This window comes from Triturus cristatus, chromosome 6, assembly GCF_964204655.1.
Source record: "Triturus cristatus chromosome 6, aTriCri1.1, whole genome shotgun sequence".
NCBI lineage: Eukaryota > Metazoa > Chordata > Amphibia > Caudata > Salamandridae > Triturus > Triturus cristatus.
Window position 1 is genome coordinate 665,952,632 of NC_140589.1, and position 19,556 is coordinate 665,972,187.

The 19,556-nt window shown below is 44.0% G+C and overlaps 1 protein-coding gene across 3 annotated transcripts in view; it reads right to left on the reverse strand.

Annotated features, from left to right (window-relative positions):
- Positions 1 to 886: 886 nt before the first annotated feature.
- Positions 887 to 19,556, reverse strand: part of CASP8AP2 (caspase 8 associated protein 2) — a 210,286-nt gene continuing 191,616 nt past the window's right edge. For all 3 annotated transcript variants that reach the window (XM_085611156.1, XM_085611155.1, XM_085611157.1), the window contains exon 10: positions 887 to 3,267. In XM_085611156.1, coding sequence (XP_085467282.1) covers positions 3,205 to 3,267 — 63 coding nt within the window. In that variant the 3' untranslated portion in view covers positions 887 to 3,204. The remainder of the gene's footprint in view (positions 3,268 to 19,556) is intronic.

A 19,556-nucleotide genomic window follows, 5' to 3' on the forward strand; every position in this document is an offset into this window, starting at 1 on the left:
TACCGTCATACATAAACGATTGATAACTAAACAGTGTTCAGCCGTGAACAAGTCGCATGTACAATAATACTAGAGGCGACGAAACACGTGTTGGCTTGGATACCACTGTGAAGACTGCAAACTTACTATGAGAACATGAATATTAAATTGAAGAAAGAAACGGAGATTCACTTATTGTGTTACATGTTTTAATTAACGCATTAATTTTTGTAAACTTTATTTTTGCGTGTGCTTGGGTACCTTTGTTGTTGACCTTTGTGGCTCTGACCACAATCCTTTTGGGAGGCTAGTGGTTCTCCCCTACCCTTGAGCACCGCCACTAAATTAGGACGTCACTAATATCAGGTGTACTCGCTACAAGCGCCTAGTCTCTATTAAGAATACCACTGCCTAGTCTAAAACAACAATTAAAGTGCCATGGTTTAATTGTCTGACTATTAACAAGCCAGTAACAGTTTATAACCTAGTATATTTTCTCATTAAGATGTCTTGAATATCTAAATTGACTTAAAGTCTTTAAAAGCCGAACAGTGTATTAAAGGGTGGTCTAAACAACTGAGGACTCGGACAATTCTCACTCTGGCTTCACACCAACAAGCTTAACTCATTGAAGTTATGTTTAACTCTTAAGTAAAATGTTCGGGTAATATTTATGGAAGAGGAGAAAACAGTCTAGAAGCTCCTTAGTTCATATTGTGCATATTTTGACATTATTTCCCATGCAATTTCTGTCACATGTGGACAGAAGTTTACAGTACAAAATTACAAATGAAATAAAACCTACTAAGAAATCACTGACCGCACGATTCCAGAATAATCAAAAGGAATTATTTTTTTTCTTTTTCATCACCACTGCAATAAGCAAACACACTGTTCATACAAAATAGACAGGATTCAACTTTCTTTTATACAATATAAAAAATATTTCAAAAACACCTATATACAGGAAATAATTTACAAAAGGGAAACCTGTACAGAGATTTACAATAGGAGATGCAAATAAACACGTTTGAATTGCAATTTACAGTCACATAACACTTAAAGTGAGACATAAAACAGAAACAAAATACAACAAGACATTTCAAAGTGAGGAAGAGGGAAAATTTAAAGCGCAAATCTGCTTTCATTAGTCCCGGATCACTGAACTTCACAGTGTGAGACTATGGGAGAGTAGCTCTTAGATTCTCAATGGTCTTTCATTAAAAAGTGCTGTTAGCATAACATAGCTTTCATAGGCAGAAAAGGAGAAAGATGGCTACAAGTCATTCTAAAACAGCACAACAAAATAGAAAATTCATAAGTAAACATTTCACAGCAGAGGGTAGCGAGTGGGAAGGACACACTGAAATGAACAATGAAGATGTAATATGCTCAACAAGCAAATACAAGGGAAATGCAACTTTTTTGAGAATGGAATTCTAACTGGATGGTAAAAGGGAAACCACCTACTTCAGTCCAGAATGGAATCATAGCAAAAGGCTACAAACTTCTGCAAGACAAAGCACGGAGAACAATTGCTAACGATACATATGTTTTTTCAGGATATCAGCAGGTCCAGTCTTCACTGTTATTGAAAGATGCATCTTCTATTTGCGGTGCACATGGTAAAATGAAGAGCACTTTTTCAATACACTGGCTCGAGTAACAATTGTTTTTACTATGAGTAGGTGTGACTTATTCTTGTAGTACTTTTGGCTTAGTCCTGAATGTCAGGATTAAACCTGGCTTACTTAAAGCTTACTTATGGAATTCAGGTGGAAGTCAGGAGTACTACAAGGGTAAGGCACAGTGAAATCCAAGTAGATCAGGCCCAGTGTCTGGATGTCTATCTGGGAATGCTGCTCTGAGTGTGTCCCATGCTATGTCCCATGGTGAGGGGCAAAGCTTTGATAGAAGGGTAGACTAAGAGGAATGGGGTAGAAAAAGTGACGAGGATAATAAATTAAGTTACCTTTTTCGATTGAGTTGGCTGCTTTCTTCTAATAATCTTTTAAAATTATGTTAATACATATGTAAAACTTCACTGCTGTCTCAAAATAGAACATCAGGCAACAAAAATGTCAATAAATGATGTTTGATGGGACAAGCCCCTCAGTACCTTCCACTACCCATGTTTCTGCCACTTGATGGCGGTGCAGCTGCTCCAAGGTTTTGAAACCAGAAACTCATCTTACGCAACAAACATTTATATAACCATTACTTTAACAGCGGTTAGCCATGTGGCCAGGTGAAAGTTCACATGTAGCAGCCTTCCATACCAGTTAAAATAACCACCAGCTGTTTGCTTAATCTCTTGATTAATTGCAATCAGGGAAGCATGTTTTTAAGTACAATTCGTGTTATGGTATTCCGAAGATCATGCACTGTAAAACCCCAGGATAATTAAGTTTTTAAGATTAGATAAGATGCTTTGGGAGCAGTACTTCTTTCAGGTTCTTATGCAATATCAGTGGATGTGAACTAGGCACAGTTTATGTAACTTTGTTGAACCCCTTGCGTGTACACACAAGTGTAATTTTCAAAAACTTTAATTTAGTGTAGACTTAATGTCTTGCATTGTATGCGATTTCCCAGGATGGGTATTATGTGTATCGGAGAATATGTTTAGGTTATGCCAATCAAAATTATTTAAATTGACACAAAAAATGTTTTCACTGTTTTTTATGCTATTGATAACAATGAACCATTCTGTACAGGCTGCAGAACTGCACAGACACCTGCAACAAACGTGCAGAGACATCGATTTTTTCCACCTTTTACAGAGGCTCACTATGTAAAGAGTATTGGACAAACGGGCGACTGCTTTGATAGGCTAAGGAACAATAAGATACATAGATGCACATGTGTGACCCCAACATTCAAAGTACAATGATACCGAATATCTGTAGTATACGGGTTGTTTTACTTCCATTCCTTCCACTACAACAAATCCCATATCTCGTCGCCAAATGTTATGCGTTTCCGTCAACAGAAAATGGCACTCGAGGGCAAAAAACACGTCCTGCTTCTGGGAGTAAGGTGCGGGAGAATACACAATGGCCCCACCAGTCATTAGGGCTGTAAGAAATGTCAGTTTTAAATGTCTGTTGGAAAACTTTGCAACAAATCCTACAATAAAATAAGTGCTTTGACTTCTGTGGCCAGTGGATATACAGGTCTTTGATGCTCAGTGTGCTCACATCTCTGCAAACCGCACAACACATCTCAGCTGCTCGTATTTGCAGATTTTTTGAACAGCTTCATTAACAAATTGAATCTTTCTGAAACCTGCATAAAAGAAAAGACACCTTTAAGATAACTGAGCAGAACTATATTTTTGCAAAAACGTCAACCTTTCTAACTTTAACACACGTTAGAAAACTAAAATGTTGTATAGCCTTCAGAGATTCCTCCAGTGAAGGTTTTCAATAGTAGACATGTTAAGGCTTTGGCCCTTCTCCAGAAATATTTTTTCAAGAAATTTATAATTTGCTTAATGAGAAAAACTGCATTAGGACCTGAAAACGGCAAATCAGATTCCAGACATAATATTCAAGGTATCATTTAGCTGGATTTTTTAAAATTAATTCTTGTAATACTTTAAACACATGAAAATGGCACAGACATTAAAACAGATCTTGTATGAAAGAAACTCAGATTTTAAAAAAATGTATTTGAATTCCACATCTAACAAAACTTTCACTAATGAGCCATTAAACCACTTTTTTCATCCATAGTAATTTGCAGTATGAATAACAACATTAACTACTACCTTGCAGCAGTAATCGTACATTTTCTGCACCTGGTCTCAATTAAAATAACATCCAAAAGATCAGGGTACTGTCTAGGTGAACTTGCTTTTTTATTGGAGCGTTTGCATGAAAGAGTGGCTTAATGTGTGGATGGATGGATGAATGATAGCCTGAAATGTATGGAAAATTAGTATGTAAGTATATGTAAAATAAAATAAAAACCTCTAATAACTGAGTGGGGGTGGATGACAGGTTGAATGAGTGACTGGGAGTAGGGATGCATACAGACAGGCAACATCAATTTTTAAAAAAACATCCTCAGCAGAAGTAACAATTAGAAAAAATTGGAAGGAATTACAAATCACATGTCAATGCAAGGATTACATAAGTGATGCACACGAAGCCAACAATCAATCAATCAAAAGATCTCCCCCCCCCCCATGCACTGCTGATGACGTCACACATTACATCACTCATGAGATGGTCAGTGACATCACTGATGACATCATCCAGTGACTGTGTTTCTGTAAAGTTTAAATATGTTTAATATATATAGGGAAAGGCGTATTGAAGAATGAGTGGGTGTATAAGTGTCTGTATGGATGATTTAGTAGGTGCGTGACTGACACTATAAGTGAGTGATTAAACTTATCTTACTGAATGCATGGGTTAGTGAGTAAACTGTGTGAATGTCTGCATCCGTCTGTCTGTTGGTGTGTAAGCGGCTGCATGGGTTTGCGAATAGCTACATGAGTGTCTATATGGGTTATTGATTGGTTGTCTGAGTATCTGTAAGGGTGCCTGAGTGTTTGTGTGGGTGGGGTGTGTGTGTGGGTGGGGTGTGTGACTCTATACATAGATGTGTGAGTGGGTGATTAACTGGGTGCATGGTTTCAAGAGTGCATCTGTGATGGACTGTATGGGTGGGTGAGTGTGTGTACGGGTGTGTTAGTGAGTGAATGTATATCTCAGTTGTATATGTGTGAGTAACTACATATGTGAAAGGTAGTATACATGTGTGTTGGAGTATATAAATGGCTATACCAGTGTGTGATTGTGAGAGTGGCTGTATGGATGAGTCTGTGCTTGTATCAGTGATTGTATAAGAGCGTAAGTATGTGCTAGTATTTGTATGAGTAAGTGAGCTGGTGTGTATATAACTGTATAGGTGAGTAAATGGGAGTGTGATTAATTTTTTACATCACTGACTAGGTGTGTGAGTACCTCTATGGATGAGTGGCGGTGTGTGAGTGTCTATATAGGTGTATGAGTGCATATGATAGTCCCGTACTGAGTGACCATAAGTATGAGTGACTGTACGGGTGAGTGAGTGGATGTGTGTGTAGACCTAAGAAACAGTGAGTGGGTATCTAGTTATTGGTTTTGGAGTGTCTATGGTTTTGAGAATGGCAGTCTGTAATTTAGAGTGGGTGTATCAAAAGTTATATTAGGGTGTGAGAAGATGCATCCAATTATCACATGGCTGATGTCATTTGAGATGTCATCAGTGATGTCACTGACCATGTCATGAGTGATGTAATATGTGACGTCATCAGCAGTGCATTGCGGGGGCGTGAGTTATAGTTAGCTGAACTAACTATAACGGGGGAATTTCTATGGTTTTGTACGAGTGAAATGTCCATCTAACTATAACTTTCCCTAAAACCTACGTTTTTTTCAGTAAATTTCTAAGGTTTTTTAAATGCTAATTTCTAACTATAACGTATCTGAAACCTATGGTTTTTTCAGTGAATTTCAAAGGTTTTTTAAATGCTAGTTTCTAACTACGCCTACAGAGATAGGACATGTGAAGAAAGAAGAAAAAAGCACAAAAAGAAGCAAAAGAAATGCAGAAACAGGCAACAGAAGTCCGCAAAGATGAAGCAAATTGCAGGAAGAAGCAAGACATGCAGAAAGAACCAACAGAGGAAAAGAAAGAGGCCTTGTTGCAAAATCATCATGTGCACACAATTTTTTCTGACGGGTACTGGTGGTAACTGACTGACTAACCAGGCCTAGAGCCAGTGCTATGCTAAAAGACACTTAGAATACAGTGAAAACTCCTACATACACAAGGGAACACTATGGGTTGCGGTACCCCTGTGATTAGTAGGACCTCCTCTGTAAGGCCCTAGGCCCTAGTACCTTCATTGAAGCGAGAGCAGGTTTCCCTGCTCTCGCGTCAATGAAGCAAAGCAGAGTTTGCAATGACAGGGCGGGAGCCGCGAGGATGCCGCCCTGTCACTGCAAACAGCAGTGTCCCGGGGGTGGGCACCCCGGGACACTGCAGGAGCCGGCCCTGGGGTGTGGCGGCCCCCAGGGCCATGAAGGGCTCCAGGAGGAGGGCCGCGTGGCCCCCCTCCCAAAAATTGCACAGCCCCGGGGAGGTGGTGATCCCCGGGGCTGGGGGTCCATTACGGACCCCCGAATTTAAATACTAGTGCCCCGGGGAGGTGGCGGTCCACGGGCGTGTGGGGGGAAGGCTCGAGCCCCCCCCCCCCCACCCCCACAGGTCTATTATTTTTTTTTAAAAAAAGCCCCTGGGGTGGCGTTCCCCGGGGCTTGGGGGGGCCTTTGAGGCCCCCCATACATAAAAAAAAAAAGCCCCGGGGGTGGCGGTCCCCCTCCCGCAAATATTTTTAGAAAGCCCCAGGCGGGTGGCAGTCCCCGGGGGTCCCCATGGGCCCCCGCAATTATTTTTTGCCCATGCCCCCGGGACTTGGCCCACCGGGGGCTAATTATTAACGAAGCGCGGGAGCCCGCACTTCGTTTCTTTTATTTTCGCGGCCGGATCTGCTGATCCTCCGCGCATCCAGCGATTTCTTTTTTTGGCCCTGGGGGTCCTTGTGGGACCCCCTGAGCAGGCCTAGGGGGTCGGGGTGATTCTACCCTGCCCCCTTTTCTTGTTTTGCGCATTTGTTTTACTGTGGAACCGAGGCACAAGATGGCTGCCAACACTTCCTGGTTTGGAGTGTTGACAGCCAATTAGCATTAAGCTCGTGATCGGGAGGGTGCGCGGATTCACCGCGGCCATAGATCACTATCTTTATTTCTTAATTTCTCAAAAACTACTGAAAGGATTTAAACCATTTAAAAAAAAGTTGTTTTCTGAGCCAAGCAGTACCTTTTTGGCAAATTCCGTTCAGCAGTTTTTGCTATAACCGTGTCTCAAGTTCCCTATGGGAAATTGACTTTTTAACCTCTATGTTTTGAATTTCTCAGGAACTACTGAACGATTTTCTGAACCAAGGGCTACCTTTTTGCCAAATTTGGTGTAATTCCGTTCAGCAGTTCGGGCTGTAGCCGTTTCTAAAATTTCCTATGGGAAATAACATGGGTAAAACGCGTTTTGGAACCCCCCTTTTTTCTCGGCCCCCACTTGACGAATCACCCCCAAACTTTTAGGATAGGAGCTGACCAGAGCGCCCCACCAGTTTTGAAACGTTCGCGAAGATTCGTCAACCGGCACCTAAGTTATTGGGAAAAGAATGTTACGATTTTAGTATGGAAACTAAGTCCTAACTATAACTACCTACTGGCGACTAGTATATATAATAACTGGACTTGCCACACAGTAGAAGCAGAGCAACACGAGTCGGAGGACCCGTGGAACTAAGCAACACTGTCGGTAAGCCTTTTTGAATTGGTAATATACAGGTGGGGAGGTGTGCTTCATATTTTGTGCTGGCCGATATTTATGGATTTGGAGTGTATAATTCTCCCTACGTGCAGCACTTGACAACACAATCGAACATGTTGGATGATGCGCTGCGAGAGAGGGAACCAGCAGCACATGAACTCTTTGACAATTTACCCACAGCCATAGACAACAGGTGAACCAAAGGACCCCTAAATCAGTCTATGGACAGTGATGTCAAAATCACGTTGAAGACCTTAGAAAAACATATGATAAACAAGATGACGAAATGGTGGGAGCAAAAGTCCCTACAAAAGTATGAAGAAGAGGGTCGTATAACTCGTGGGTTACGCATAATGATAGCCCCCAGCTTCGAGAATCCAAACCCAAATATGCTCAAAGAATGGGCTGGGAGTAATCTCGAGGCATCTATGCTCTTGGTTCGGATTTTTATCAATTATGCACAAAGTGACCGTGAAGTAATTCTAAAGGAAATTGGAAACATCAACATAGAGCTTGGCAAATCGGATTTAAAGGACTTAATTCCAAAAAGTAAAAGCGAAATCAAGGGCAGAATTAAAAAACAAGACAAGAAAAGCTTTTAAATTAGCTAGAGACAAATTGGACTATGAAACAGGTCAAATCTTTACTCTCAAGGAAATACGATTTCATCAAACGTAAAAACATTATACTAATTCTAATCCAGTGGGACATAATGCCAGATCCGATAATCAAGACAGTGAATCCTAGACTACGTTGGCATCAGATTTGAGCTCAGTTTAGAGTAAAACTGATTCTGAGGACAGCAATAGGGTAATGGACAACAAAGGAGAAGATATGGGCAAGCTTACCCTAGCGGAAGAACTTGATTTTTTACGGCAGGACCGCCGTCAGACCCTAAGGCGCGGAATCCCTGACAACCACAAGACAAAGGCGAAACCAGAGACGGCACGCAAGGAGGAAACACAACGAAGGCGAAAAACAGTCCGACAACAAATAGAGGAGAAAGTAAAGTCTTGTGATAACACTGTTGTCAATGTGTCCAATATCGAGTTGAATCAAGCAGAGGTGCAACTACTGTCGTTGGGTCTCACATTCTGCCCAGAAAGTAATTTCAACTATGCTCAAACAAGAATTCACGTTTTCAAATTTATTAGAAAGTTGAAATTTATCAAATACTTTGCCATTAAGAAATCTAAAGATGATTTAACACCTAAAACCCCTTCAATTACATCAAATAATGCTTACCTGCTAATATCGGATGTTTCCACTCTACGGACGTTAAGATGATTTAGTGAATGATAAAAATGATGAAGACGAGGCGGTTTATACCCAGTTATTACTCCATAAAGCATACATCAATCCACCGGCTGCCACCATTAGCCCATTTAAACCTATCTTGACGTACATCCCTATGATGCAGTTGATATTTTTCATGATTGTATGGTCGAGGAATTAAAAAAACTGCACAGCAAAATTCAAGAGACTGCTCAAAAACAAAAATATAGCGACAAAACGTACAATGATTTGATGAGAAAACTCCAATCTAATAATGATTTGGTGATTAATAAATCTGACAAAGAAGGTAACATACTTCTGTGGCCAAAAAGTGACTATCTAACAGAAGCCTATAAACACTTGAATCATACGACATGCTATAAAAGGTCTAGCCTGAAACATATGAAGCTAGTCAAAGAAACATTTAAACAAAATCTGATAAAATGTAAGAGAGATGGGCTCATCTCCAACGATTAATATCTATTTTTGCACTATGAATTTCCTGTGGCACCTGTTATGTACTTTATTCCAAAAAGCCAAAAAAAGTCTCCCTCATCCCAGGCAGACCTATTATTTCAGCCAACAATGGTCTCCTAGAAAAAGTGTCTCAATATGTTGATTTCTATCTTCAAGATTTTGCTGTGGATTTGCCATCTTACATCAGAGACACTGGTGACTATCTCCTCAAACACATCACAGTACCTTGGTCTGAGAATTGTCTTCTGATCATTCTAGACATTACATCTTTATATACTAGCATCAACTACATGGATGGTCTAAAAGCAGTAGAGTATTATCTGCGAAAAAGATCTATTAATATGTACACTCACAATGCTATTGGAAATGATCATTTTTTGTTTGTTTAACAACTACTTTCTATTTGACAAGGAAGTGTTCCAGCTACTAAGGGGTGTAGCTATAAGGGCCTGCGTCTCCCCCAGCTACGCGTGCTTGCACGTGGGGTGGTGGGAGGAGCAGGTTCTCCAGGTGACACACAAAGTTGAATGGGAGGACCATGTAATGAGTTGGATGCGATACATCGATGATGTATTTGTAGTTTGGAAAGGTTCTAGTGACAGCGCAGTTGCATTGGTTGACAGTATCAATGACAATTATTTGAATTTGGAATTCAATGCACAAATGGATCAGAATGCTATCGATTTTTTAGATGTGCACATTCATGCTGTAGATAAACTGGAATCGACCCTGCATCGTAAAAGCACTGCAGGAAACACAACTCTACACACATCGAAGTTTCACCCTAAACATCTCATAAAAAGCATACCATATGGTGAATTCTTAAGATTGCACAGGATTTGCATTACTGATCAGGAACTATTGAGATGCCCCAAAAAAAAAAAAAGATTCTATGAAAGGGGTTATGATAGTCATATCATTGAACAAGCTTAGCTAAAGCCAAAAAGATCACTAGAGATAGCATGCTGTCACTTAAACCTCTCATGAATTATGACACATGAGATTTGGCTAGGGCACAAAAGGCTGTAGTCAGAGACCCGACTTATAACTACATATAGTCGACAACAGAGGCAAATAAGATCCATTATCAATAAGCAGTGGCCAATAGTCATGACTGATGCAATTTTGGGAGAGCACGTACCCTCCAAACCCACACTAACTTTTAGACGGGCTCCATCGATGAAAAGTGCTCTAGTCAGGAGTAGTCAAGAGGTAGTACCCAGGAACTCTAAAAAGAATTGGCTTTCCTAGTAAAATGGCTTTTACTAATGCAGCTATTGAAAAGCGTGCAAGTTTGGGATCAATACATTTGAGTATGTCTCTGCTTTCAGTCCCAGATCCATAGCATTGAATGGTGTATACAATTGCAGAACGGATTTTGTGATATACGTCCTGATAGGCACATGTGGACTCCGTTACGTTGGGAACACTAAATTACAGGTGCATTTAAGAATAATGCAGCATTTGAGGGCAATAGTCAACACAGATCCAACCTATCCAGTGGCTAGACACTTTAAAATAGAACATAATGATCTTAAATGCCTTAAATATTTTGCCATAGGAGCCGTGCCACCCATGAGAAAAGGTGGTAACAGGGAAAAGATGCTTTGATGCTTGGAGTCCAAGATCTTTTTGGAATTGGATTCCTAATCGCCGGATGGTCTCAATAATGGGGAAGATTTAGACAACTTCATGTGAGTCCTCGCACTCGATGTTGCCCTGCACTGGTTATCAGCAATCAACTTGAGGATTACTACCACAACTAGTACGTCCAGTAGATTGCTAGATGGACTATTGCCTTTATGTTATAGGTTTTTATCAGTCAGTTACAGTTATGCGCACAGATGCTGTATTGATATAAGAGCTTTTTTCCCTCAGTTGTTTTCTATATGAAGTTACACTACTATGCACCTTGGGTTTGTGACATCTTAGCAGTTTAGTCTATTCAGCACTTTATTAACAGTTTTTCAATATTTGTAATTAGACATTTGAAGGCTTTATTTATGTATTTATACTTAATTTATTCAACTGCTCTTAATCATCTGTTTTATGCAGAGTTTAATAAGAGTTCTTATTAACCTTGAGCTATTTTACTGGTCACCTATGTATAATGGATTATATTTCATTATTGACATTCATAGCATCTGCCAAAATGTGCTCCGATGCTTTTACCATTTCAATTCCAATATTTTGCCCACAATAGTACACAGTTATTACAATGCATTTAGGTTTTTAATATGGTGAAATGCTGTTTCTCTCAGTTCCTGTGTACATTTGGAATAATTTTATAAAGAGTTTAATTAATGTGGTAAAGAAATTCTAAAGATCTCGTTATCAGTTTTGACCAGTTGAGGTATTTATCTACACAACCAATCGAAATTTTATGCATTAGATGAGTATTGTGGGGCAGTCTGTTTTTCATGACCATACGCAACGTCTATCACGTGGTGTCTTTGTTAATTTAAATATTTGAATACAAATTGCAACTCATAATATATGTGATCAAGGCCACATGTGGTGGCCGAAACAAGTCTTATCAACATGTCTGTGTAAATAAACTTTTGAAATCAGCACATAATTCTGGAGTCTGTGCCCTTTTCGATGGAATCAGTGCATCTAGGACTGTTCAACAATATATATTACTACCATTATGTGAATGCAAGGTTTATGTAGCAGTGGACTTCATCAAGTCACTGACGATAAGAATATGTCAAACATTATAGTCATTTTGTCCACATTTGCCACCATATAGACTTATATGAACAGGTATTGCTATGCCAGAAGCAGGTACCATCGTTTCATGGGTCTACAAAGTATGAAAAGAACTACTACCATTATTCGGGAAACTACATTAGGCAATGGCTGGTCACTATCAAGACAAGGATATCATGTTACGCCAATGGTAGGTAGCTTATTTCTTTTGTACTGGTTACAATCAACAACACGAATGCAAGCATTGAGGTGTTACCCACCGCAAACACAAACCAAGCACAGACTATAAGATTAATTTTCCACATATCACACAAGGAGTAAAGACACTATCACCTCTCCTTTCTAAATAGAGAAAAAGATTACAAAATCATGGACCTTCCTTCTAACAGAGTGCCTAATTTACTAGGTCTTTTGAAATTGCACAATGAAGCTGAAGCCTAACCACAACACAATACAATAATACACCAGTAAAATACAACAATAAAACACCAGGACTTGAACAAGTGCAGGATTTGTGTTGACAATAAATCCTGGTAGGGAAAAAAACAAATACAATGGGTTTTTGTAGTCTACTTATATTATATTAGAGCATGTTTCTCTATCCGGTAGTAATCAATAAGGAAGCACACTGCTGCCATCAATGAGCATTTTGCCAACACTCTTGGGCCCAAACTGCGAGCGAAATAATTTCACCTGGAGCGATAACTTTGAGTGGAATTTCACCAGCTGTGATTAAAAGAGTCTCCGGGCTAGTAATTTTCTGATCCACAAACTCTGTACCCAATAATTCTGGGCTCTGAGACACCAAATCGAACTCTGATGCTGCAGGCATCAGCACAGCCGCTCCAATGCCCTGCAGTAGCTTGGGGGAGTGGATGGCGGAGTAGAAATGCTTTCTCTGACAGCAGCCTGCCCTGACCACCTTCACTTCCAAACAAAGACAGCCAGTCCTCCTGCAGGAAAGTTTTCATCTGCTCAGAGCAGGCATAATATCTGCAGTTTTCTCCCCAGAATGGGGAAAAGGAACAGTAAAGGGTTCTAGTATTCCAGGGAGAATTTGGTACTGGGATACTGGCAAGAATCTTAGATTCATCCCAGGAATAGACTGGCCGTAGCAGGCTTCGGGCGTTTGCCAGGGAGGCTTGTAGCGTGGGGTCTGGTTTTGGAGCGGTGGGGAACGGTTTTGGTACTGGGGGTTGGTTATGCAGCAATGGTGCAAGATCGGCACCCATCAACAAAGGCAGCAGCAATTTTGTTACGCAGCAGTGCTTCACTCTTGCTGCCCCTTCAATCCCATCGCGGGTAGGGGCTAGTTCGACAAAATTGCCAGGGCTGCTTTGGGTTGCCAGTCCGACCCTGATTACACCCCATCACCCAATTATCCCCACACTAAATTCTATTCAACTTGTAATAAAAGCCTTGGTGCTTTTCTTCTACCAAATGGCAGTATCTTCATGCAATTTTCTTTTGCAGCGGTTGCTTTAGGATATGCAAGCTTGAGTCCTACATCCTAAATGTTGATGGATATCATGATGTAGTTGTCTCCTGGCAAATTAGGACTTCAGAAAAATTTTGTGATTTTGAATTTTTGCCTTCAATGTCACTGGTTCTGCGTTCAGAGGTCTAAAATTCGTCTTCGTGTGCCAACTTCTCATCCTCTTTCTTTTGTTAGTATTTCATATATATAGTTCCTTCACAGTACAGAGTTCACCACTTTCTTTGGATATAGTTACTCTTCATAATATTTTTTGTAGAAATGTTCATTGGTTTCCAGTTAAATAGTATGCGATATCTAGTCAATATTATGGCCTGCACTCATTTGTCTGAAATAATGGCCATCCATTGGTATGTAAAAGCCCGAAGGGGTCAATTTTGTAGTAAACGGTTAATGAAAATGGTGTTGTGTGCCTTTAATGGGGGGTAGGCTTTCGAGGGACTAGAGAAGGGCTTAAGGCTGAAGCAACTGCCTTTAAGACATATTCTACATAATGTTATGCAAAATTCTGAAAACACTCTCTCCTGAGGCCCTGATGGTTTAACATAATCCCAGTAGAGGGTCCACTTTTGCTCCAAACAGTCTAGGGCCATCGAAGGGTATGTCCATTAAAGATGGTCAGAGGTTGGAAGAGAAGCCTGTGAAGCACATCCAGGTTTGGCGCCGGAGCACCACGTTGGTCCAGATTGCTCTACCCAGATCAGTTGTATCCAAGCCAGACCCAAAGGAGTACTTTGCTGTGTTCTGACCATTTGTGATGAGACACTGCAGAGTTGTTCGGATGTCCTCCGGGACACCTGACAAGTTGTCCACCACTCTGTCCCACAATGTATGCAAGTACCTACCCAGGAGGCAACTAGTATTAACTGAACTAAGAGAGTAAGGCTGACGGGGAAAACCAAACGTTTGGAGAACGCCTCCATACATTTTGACTCTGTCAGGGGGAGTTGTAGGAAACCCATTAGGGTTAAAGCAACTTCTGGACACCATAAAACTAAGCTCTATGGCGTGGCGTTTAGAAGTCAGCGGACCTGGACTCTGAGACAGAGCAGGCCTCGAAGTGTCAAGTGGGACACTCAGCAACAGGAATGGATCTACCAGTGGTAACATGACTGGTGGCCATCTCGGATCCTTTCAGCCCAAAGACAAGCCAGAGGGATCTGGAGATGTACCCAAAACTTTGCCCAGTGCCAGTATCACCCAGCTACTGAAGTGTCATTAATGGCTTGTGAAAATCTAGGTGCATTAATCAGGATCAGTTGCAGAATCAATTCTAAATAAGGAGAATGGCTCCATGGCCTGGAGGTGCCAGGGACGTCACATGACTCCGAATGATGGGAGCGGAAAGACGGTCTGTGTTTTGACCCTCTTGTGCTTCTTGAATTTTTTGGGGCTTACCTGAACTTCAGGACCTCAATGGTGAACGGTTGCTAGATCGGCAGAGATCAAGAGTCTGCCCTCACCTTCGACTTAGATCAAAACCAGGCATTCTTCGAATTCCTTCGAAGTTCTGCAACAGAAAGTTTGCCTTTGTAGTCGATGATGTCCTTGTTCTTATTTGTGCAGCAGTAGTTGTACACAGAGTCATGCCTGGAGCTGAGACATCTGAGACTGACATTGTGGGAGTCTGTTAACAATATTCGACAGTTACGGCCCTACGAATGTTTAAACCCTGTGATTTTTGGAGGAGACAGGTCCCTTGCACACTGAATACATTTTGAGGGAAGGAATTTTGTTGTACTGGCAGGATTTGATGGCGCTCTGGGTCCATATCGGAATGCATTGGCAGAAAGGAACTTACAAACATGGAGATGGTGCAGATACGGTGGCCCCAATGTCACATCCAGAGCAGGACGAGTCCAATGTGGAGATGCATGATGCCACCTATCGACGTGTGAGGACACAGCTATCAAAACTCTTTGGATCCAGTCTGGAACTTGGGGAAATTTGAGAGGTGAAGAATCCGTGGTTCTATCAGAAAAGAAGAATTATTCTCTGAAATCTCGATCATATCTTGAGTGAGAAATCAAGGGAAGGAATATGCTACTTACCAGTATGGATCTGTTCTTGGCATGTAGAGCTGCAGAGCCACACACTAAGGATAAGATCGCCATCTGGTGTTGGGCTCGGATGATTGCAGGTGGTTGTTGTCTTCGGAAGAAGTCTTTGGTCACAAGATAGGTGACGACTCCTCTGGACAACAGTGCGCATGGGCATCCACTCCATCCTCAGATTGTTTTTCGCCATGATGGGAAATGATGGAGTGTATAAGAAGTAGAGAGAAAGGATGTCCATGTGTAGTGTCTAATTAAGACAATGCTGGAACAGATACAGGTCCCGGGGAGGCGGGTGGGCGTGTGTGGCTCTGCAGCTCTACATGCCAAGAACAGATGCATACTGGTAAGTAGCATATTCCGTTCGAGGCATATGAGCTGCATATCACACACTAAGGATAGACTATATAGCAGTGTCTCCCCTAGCGGTGGTCACCTGTATCCGTTGCAGCAGTTTGGAATAGAGTTTTTAGGACAGCTTGGCCTACTGAAGCTTGTTGTTTGGATTGCACATCGACACAGTAGTGCTTAGTGAAGGTGTGTGTAGTAGACCATGTGGCTGCTTTGCAAATGTCTTCTAAGGGGATGTTCCCAAAGAATGCCATAGTAGCCCCTATTTTACGCGTGGAGTGCGCCCTAGGGGGAACTGTAAGAGTACGTTTAGCCTTTTGGTAACATATTTGGATACATTTAACTATCCACCTGGCTATACCCGATTTGGAAATGGGGTTGCCCTTATGTGGTTGCGCGAAAGCAACAAACGGTTGGTTTTTCGAAAAGGTTTGGTTCTGTCGATGTAATAAAGCAAGGCTCTTTTAACATCTAAGGTATGAAGTGCCCTCTCGGCTACTGAGTCTGGATTAGGGAAGAAGACTGGCAGTTCGACTGACTAGTTTAGATGAAAAGGGGAAATGACTTTAGGGAGGAATTTTGGGTTTGTCCTAAGAACCACTTTGTTACGATGTAGTCGTAGGAAGGGTTCTTCAAGAGTTAAGGCTTGTATTTCACTTACTCTTCGCAGGGATGTGATTGCGACAAGGAAAGCTACTTTCCATGTTAGGAACTGCAGTTCGCATTTGTGCATTGGTTCAAATGGGGGACCCATGAGCCTTGTTAGAACAATATTAAGGCTCCACACTGGTGAAGGTGGTAATCTTGGAGGAATAATTCTTTTAAGACCTTCCATAAATGCTTTAATGGCTGGTACCTTAAAGAGGCACAGGTGTTGCCTATTTTGCAAGTAGGCTGCTAATGCCGCTAGATGGAGACGTATAGAAGAATAAGCTAAATTGCATCTTTGCAAGTGTAGCAAGTAGCAAATGATGTTTTGGATGGACGCATCCAGTGGACGTATATCATGGTTAGTGCAGTAAATGGCAAATATTTTCCATTTTGCTGCATAACACGCCCTAGTAGTAGGTATTCTGGCTTCCTTTATGATATTCATACAGTCTGGAGGGAGGGGGGCGTGGCCAAGCCGCGGGATGAGATGGCCGCGCGGTGTCGAAGCTCCGTTGCCGACTCAGCGCTAATACTGTCTTTCCCGGCCTCCTGATGCGGGCGGTGGCTGCCCAGACCCGGCGCTGAATCTCCTGTGGCCCTGGAGCGATCCGGAGTGGCGATCTGGACCCGGCTGCGCCCGGAGCGACCGAGTGGACCTGAGGCCCAAGATGGCGGCCTGACTCGGTGGCCGGGGAGGTTAGTGCGGCGGCGGCGGCCGGTCGTGAAGCGGGTGGCCGGGGGGGGAGCCGGGGGGGGGGGGGGGTATTGAGCGCTGGGGCGCGGTCTGGTGGGGGTCTGTTTCGCCCCCCTCGCCGCTGCTGGCCAGGAGCCGACCGGGTGTTTGGCTGTTGCTCTGCGCCGCGGTCGCGGCCTCTCTCGTTGTCTCCTCTCGGGGTCCCCGGGCTATTTTGGTCTAGGGGCCTGGGGGGGGGGGCGACCGAACGTCTGGTTGGCGGCGGGGGTGGGCTGAGGGGGCTCTGTGCTGGTCCTAGCGCCCGGGCCGCCTCTGCCCCCCTTCCCTGGGACCTCGCTTGGTGGCTCCTGTGATTCGCGGGCTGCGCCGTCCGGTCTCCCTCTCCCCGGCCCTGGGTCGCCTGGTCGCATCTGCTGACGCTCCACTGACCGCCCTCTCTGCTTGGTCCGGGGCTCGGGCCCCCGTGAAGGCGCTCCCTGGTTTTGGGCGTGGAGAAGTCGCCTTGATACAGCGCAGCCCGTGTCGGTGCCCGGGCCTGGTGTGCCACGTGGTTGGGGCTAGCCGGAGTCTGCGGGGGCCGCTGCATCGCCCGCACTACGGGCCAAAGAAGTGGCGGATCCGTCCATCCTCCTGAGCCGTCGTCACAGCGCCTTGAAGCCGCCTTGTGGCCTCCTACCCGCGATTCGCTGTCCGGCCGTGCGGGGGCATGGGGCGGAAGGACCCAAAGCAGAAGACTCTGCCCTTTGAAAGGCTACCCGATCAACCGGCGGAACATCGCCCGGACATGCCGGCTCCTGCTGGGGGCCCGTCCTCTGACCTGGCGGCCGGTGCTCCATCCCCTGACTGGCTTCAAGAGATGCGTGCTGGATTCAGGGCCCTCGATGGACGCTTTGATGCCCTGAACAAAACGCTAGAAACGATGGGGGCCAAGATCCAGGCCCATGATCAGCGTTTGGTGGAGGCTGAGGCTCGAATATCGGCGGTGGAAGATGGCGCAGTGCAGGATACCAAGCGCTTAGATCGACTGGAGCGCATACTAAAGGACGTGGCCATCAAGAACGAGGACTTGGAATCGCGCAGTCGGCGCAATAACGTACGAATCACTGGGGTTCCGGAATCCACGGCTACCGGCAGGCTGGATGTTTTTGTGGAGCAATTGTTATCGGACATTTTTGGGAGAGACTCCTTTACACCAGGCTTTGTGGTCGAGAGGGCGCACCGCTCCCTGGGGCCGCGACCTAATCCGGGGCTCCCGCCTCGCCCACTGATCGCCCGGATTATGAACTTCCGAGACCGTGACACAGCCCTGCGGCTGGCCAGAGAGAAGGGCGAGATCACCTGGCAGGGCTCGAGACTCTCGTTCTACCCAGATTTTACCGCCATGGTCCAGGAGGCCAGGCGTAAATATGTTGGGGCGAAGGCAGCGCTCCGCAACTTGGGCCTCAAGTATGGTATGCTTTATCCTGCCCGGTTGCGGGTTGAGATTGATGGCCGAGCGCGGATCTTTGACAATCCTACTGCGGTACAGGAGTTCTGCCGATCATATAAGCCACGCAGGGGCCCTTCGGGGGGTGATGAAGATGGACGCTCTCCTCCGCGCAGTGGATCTGCGATTAGCCAGGACCTGTTTTCCGGCTCTGGGCCTGGCTGAGTCGGTGCCCGCATCCCAGCTTTAGACTTCTTTTTCTGACTGTTTGCAATGGGGAAGTTTGGGACACTCTTATGTCATTGCTTTTTCTGTGGTGCTGGGTCGGCGGTGGGTCGTTGCCATTCCCCTTTGGTTGACACCGCCGGGAACGCTTTTGGTTTAAAATGCTTATTTTTTGTCTCTTTGTACACCATTGGTATTGCTATTTGGAGCTTCGTTTTTTTTCCACAGGTTGGGGTTTGCCTCACGTTTGCGTGATGTGGCTGGGTGGGGGGAGGGGTGATGGGGTGGGGTGTTTTGATATTCTTGACATGGCTGGTCAGATTGTAACTTTGCGGATACACGGAGACGCTTCTGATTTCTTGCTCCCATTGCTAGTGGTATGGCATCGTCGGTACACATAGGCTTGCATGAAGCCCCCCTTGGCCTTTCACTCATGTCTTGGAACGTCAGGGGCCTGAACAACCAACGAAAATGCAAGCAGATACTACACTATTTGAATCGGCACAGGATTGACATTGCCTTTCTTCAAGAAACGCATTTACACTCCTCTGTTCCCGCGCGCTTTGCAGCTTCCTGGGGCGCCCATAGATACTTCTCTAATTTCAGCAATTATGCCAGAGGCACCGCGGTGCTGATTCACAAGAGAGTCCCGTTTCACTGCCAGCTGTTCAGGGGGGATTCAGAGGGACGCTACTGCATAGTACGAGGGGTGTTAATGGGTCATGCGATCATCCTGGTATGTGTGTACGCTCCTAACACTGATTCCCCGGAATTTTTTCATGCGCTGGCTGCCCAGCTTGCAACTCTTGAACCGGCGGGCCTTAT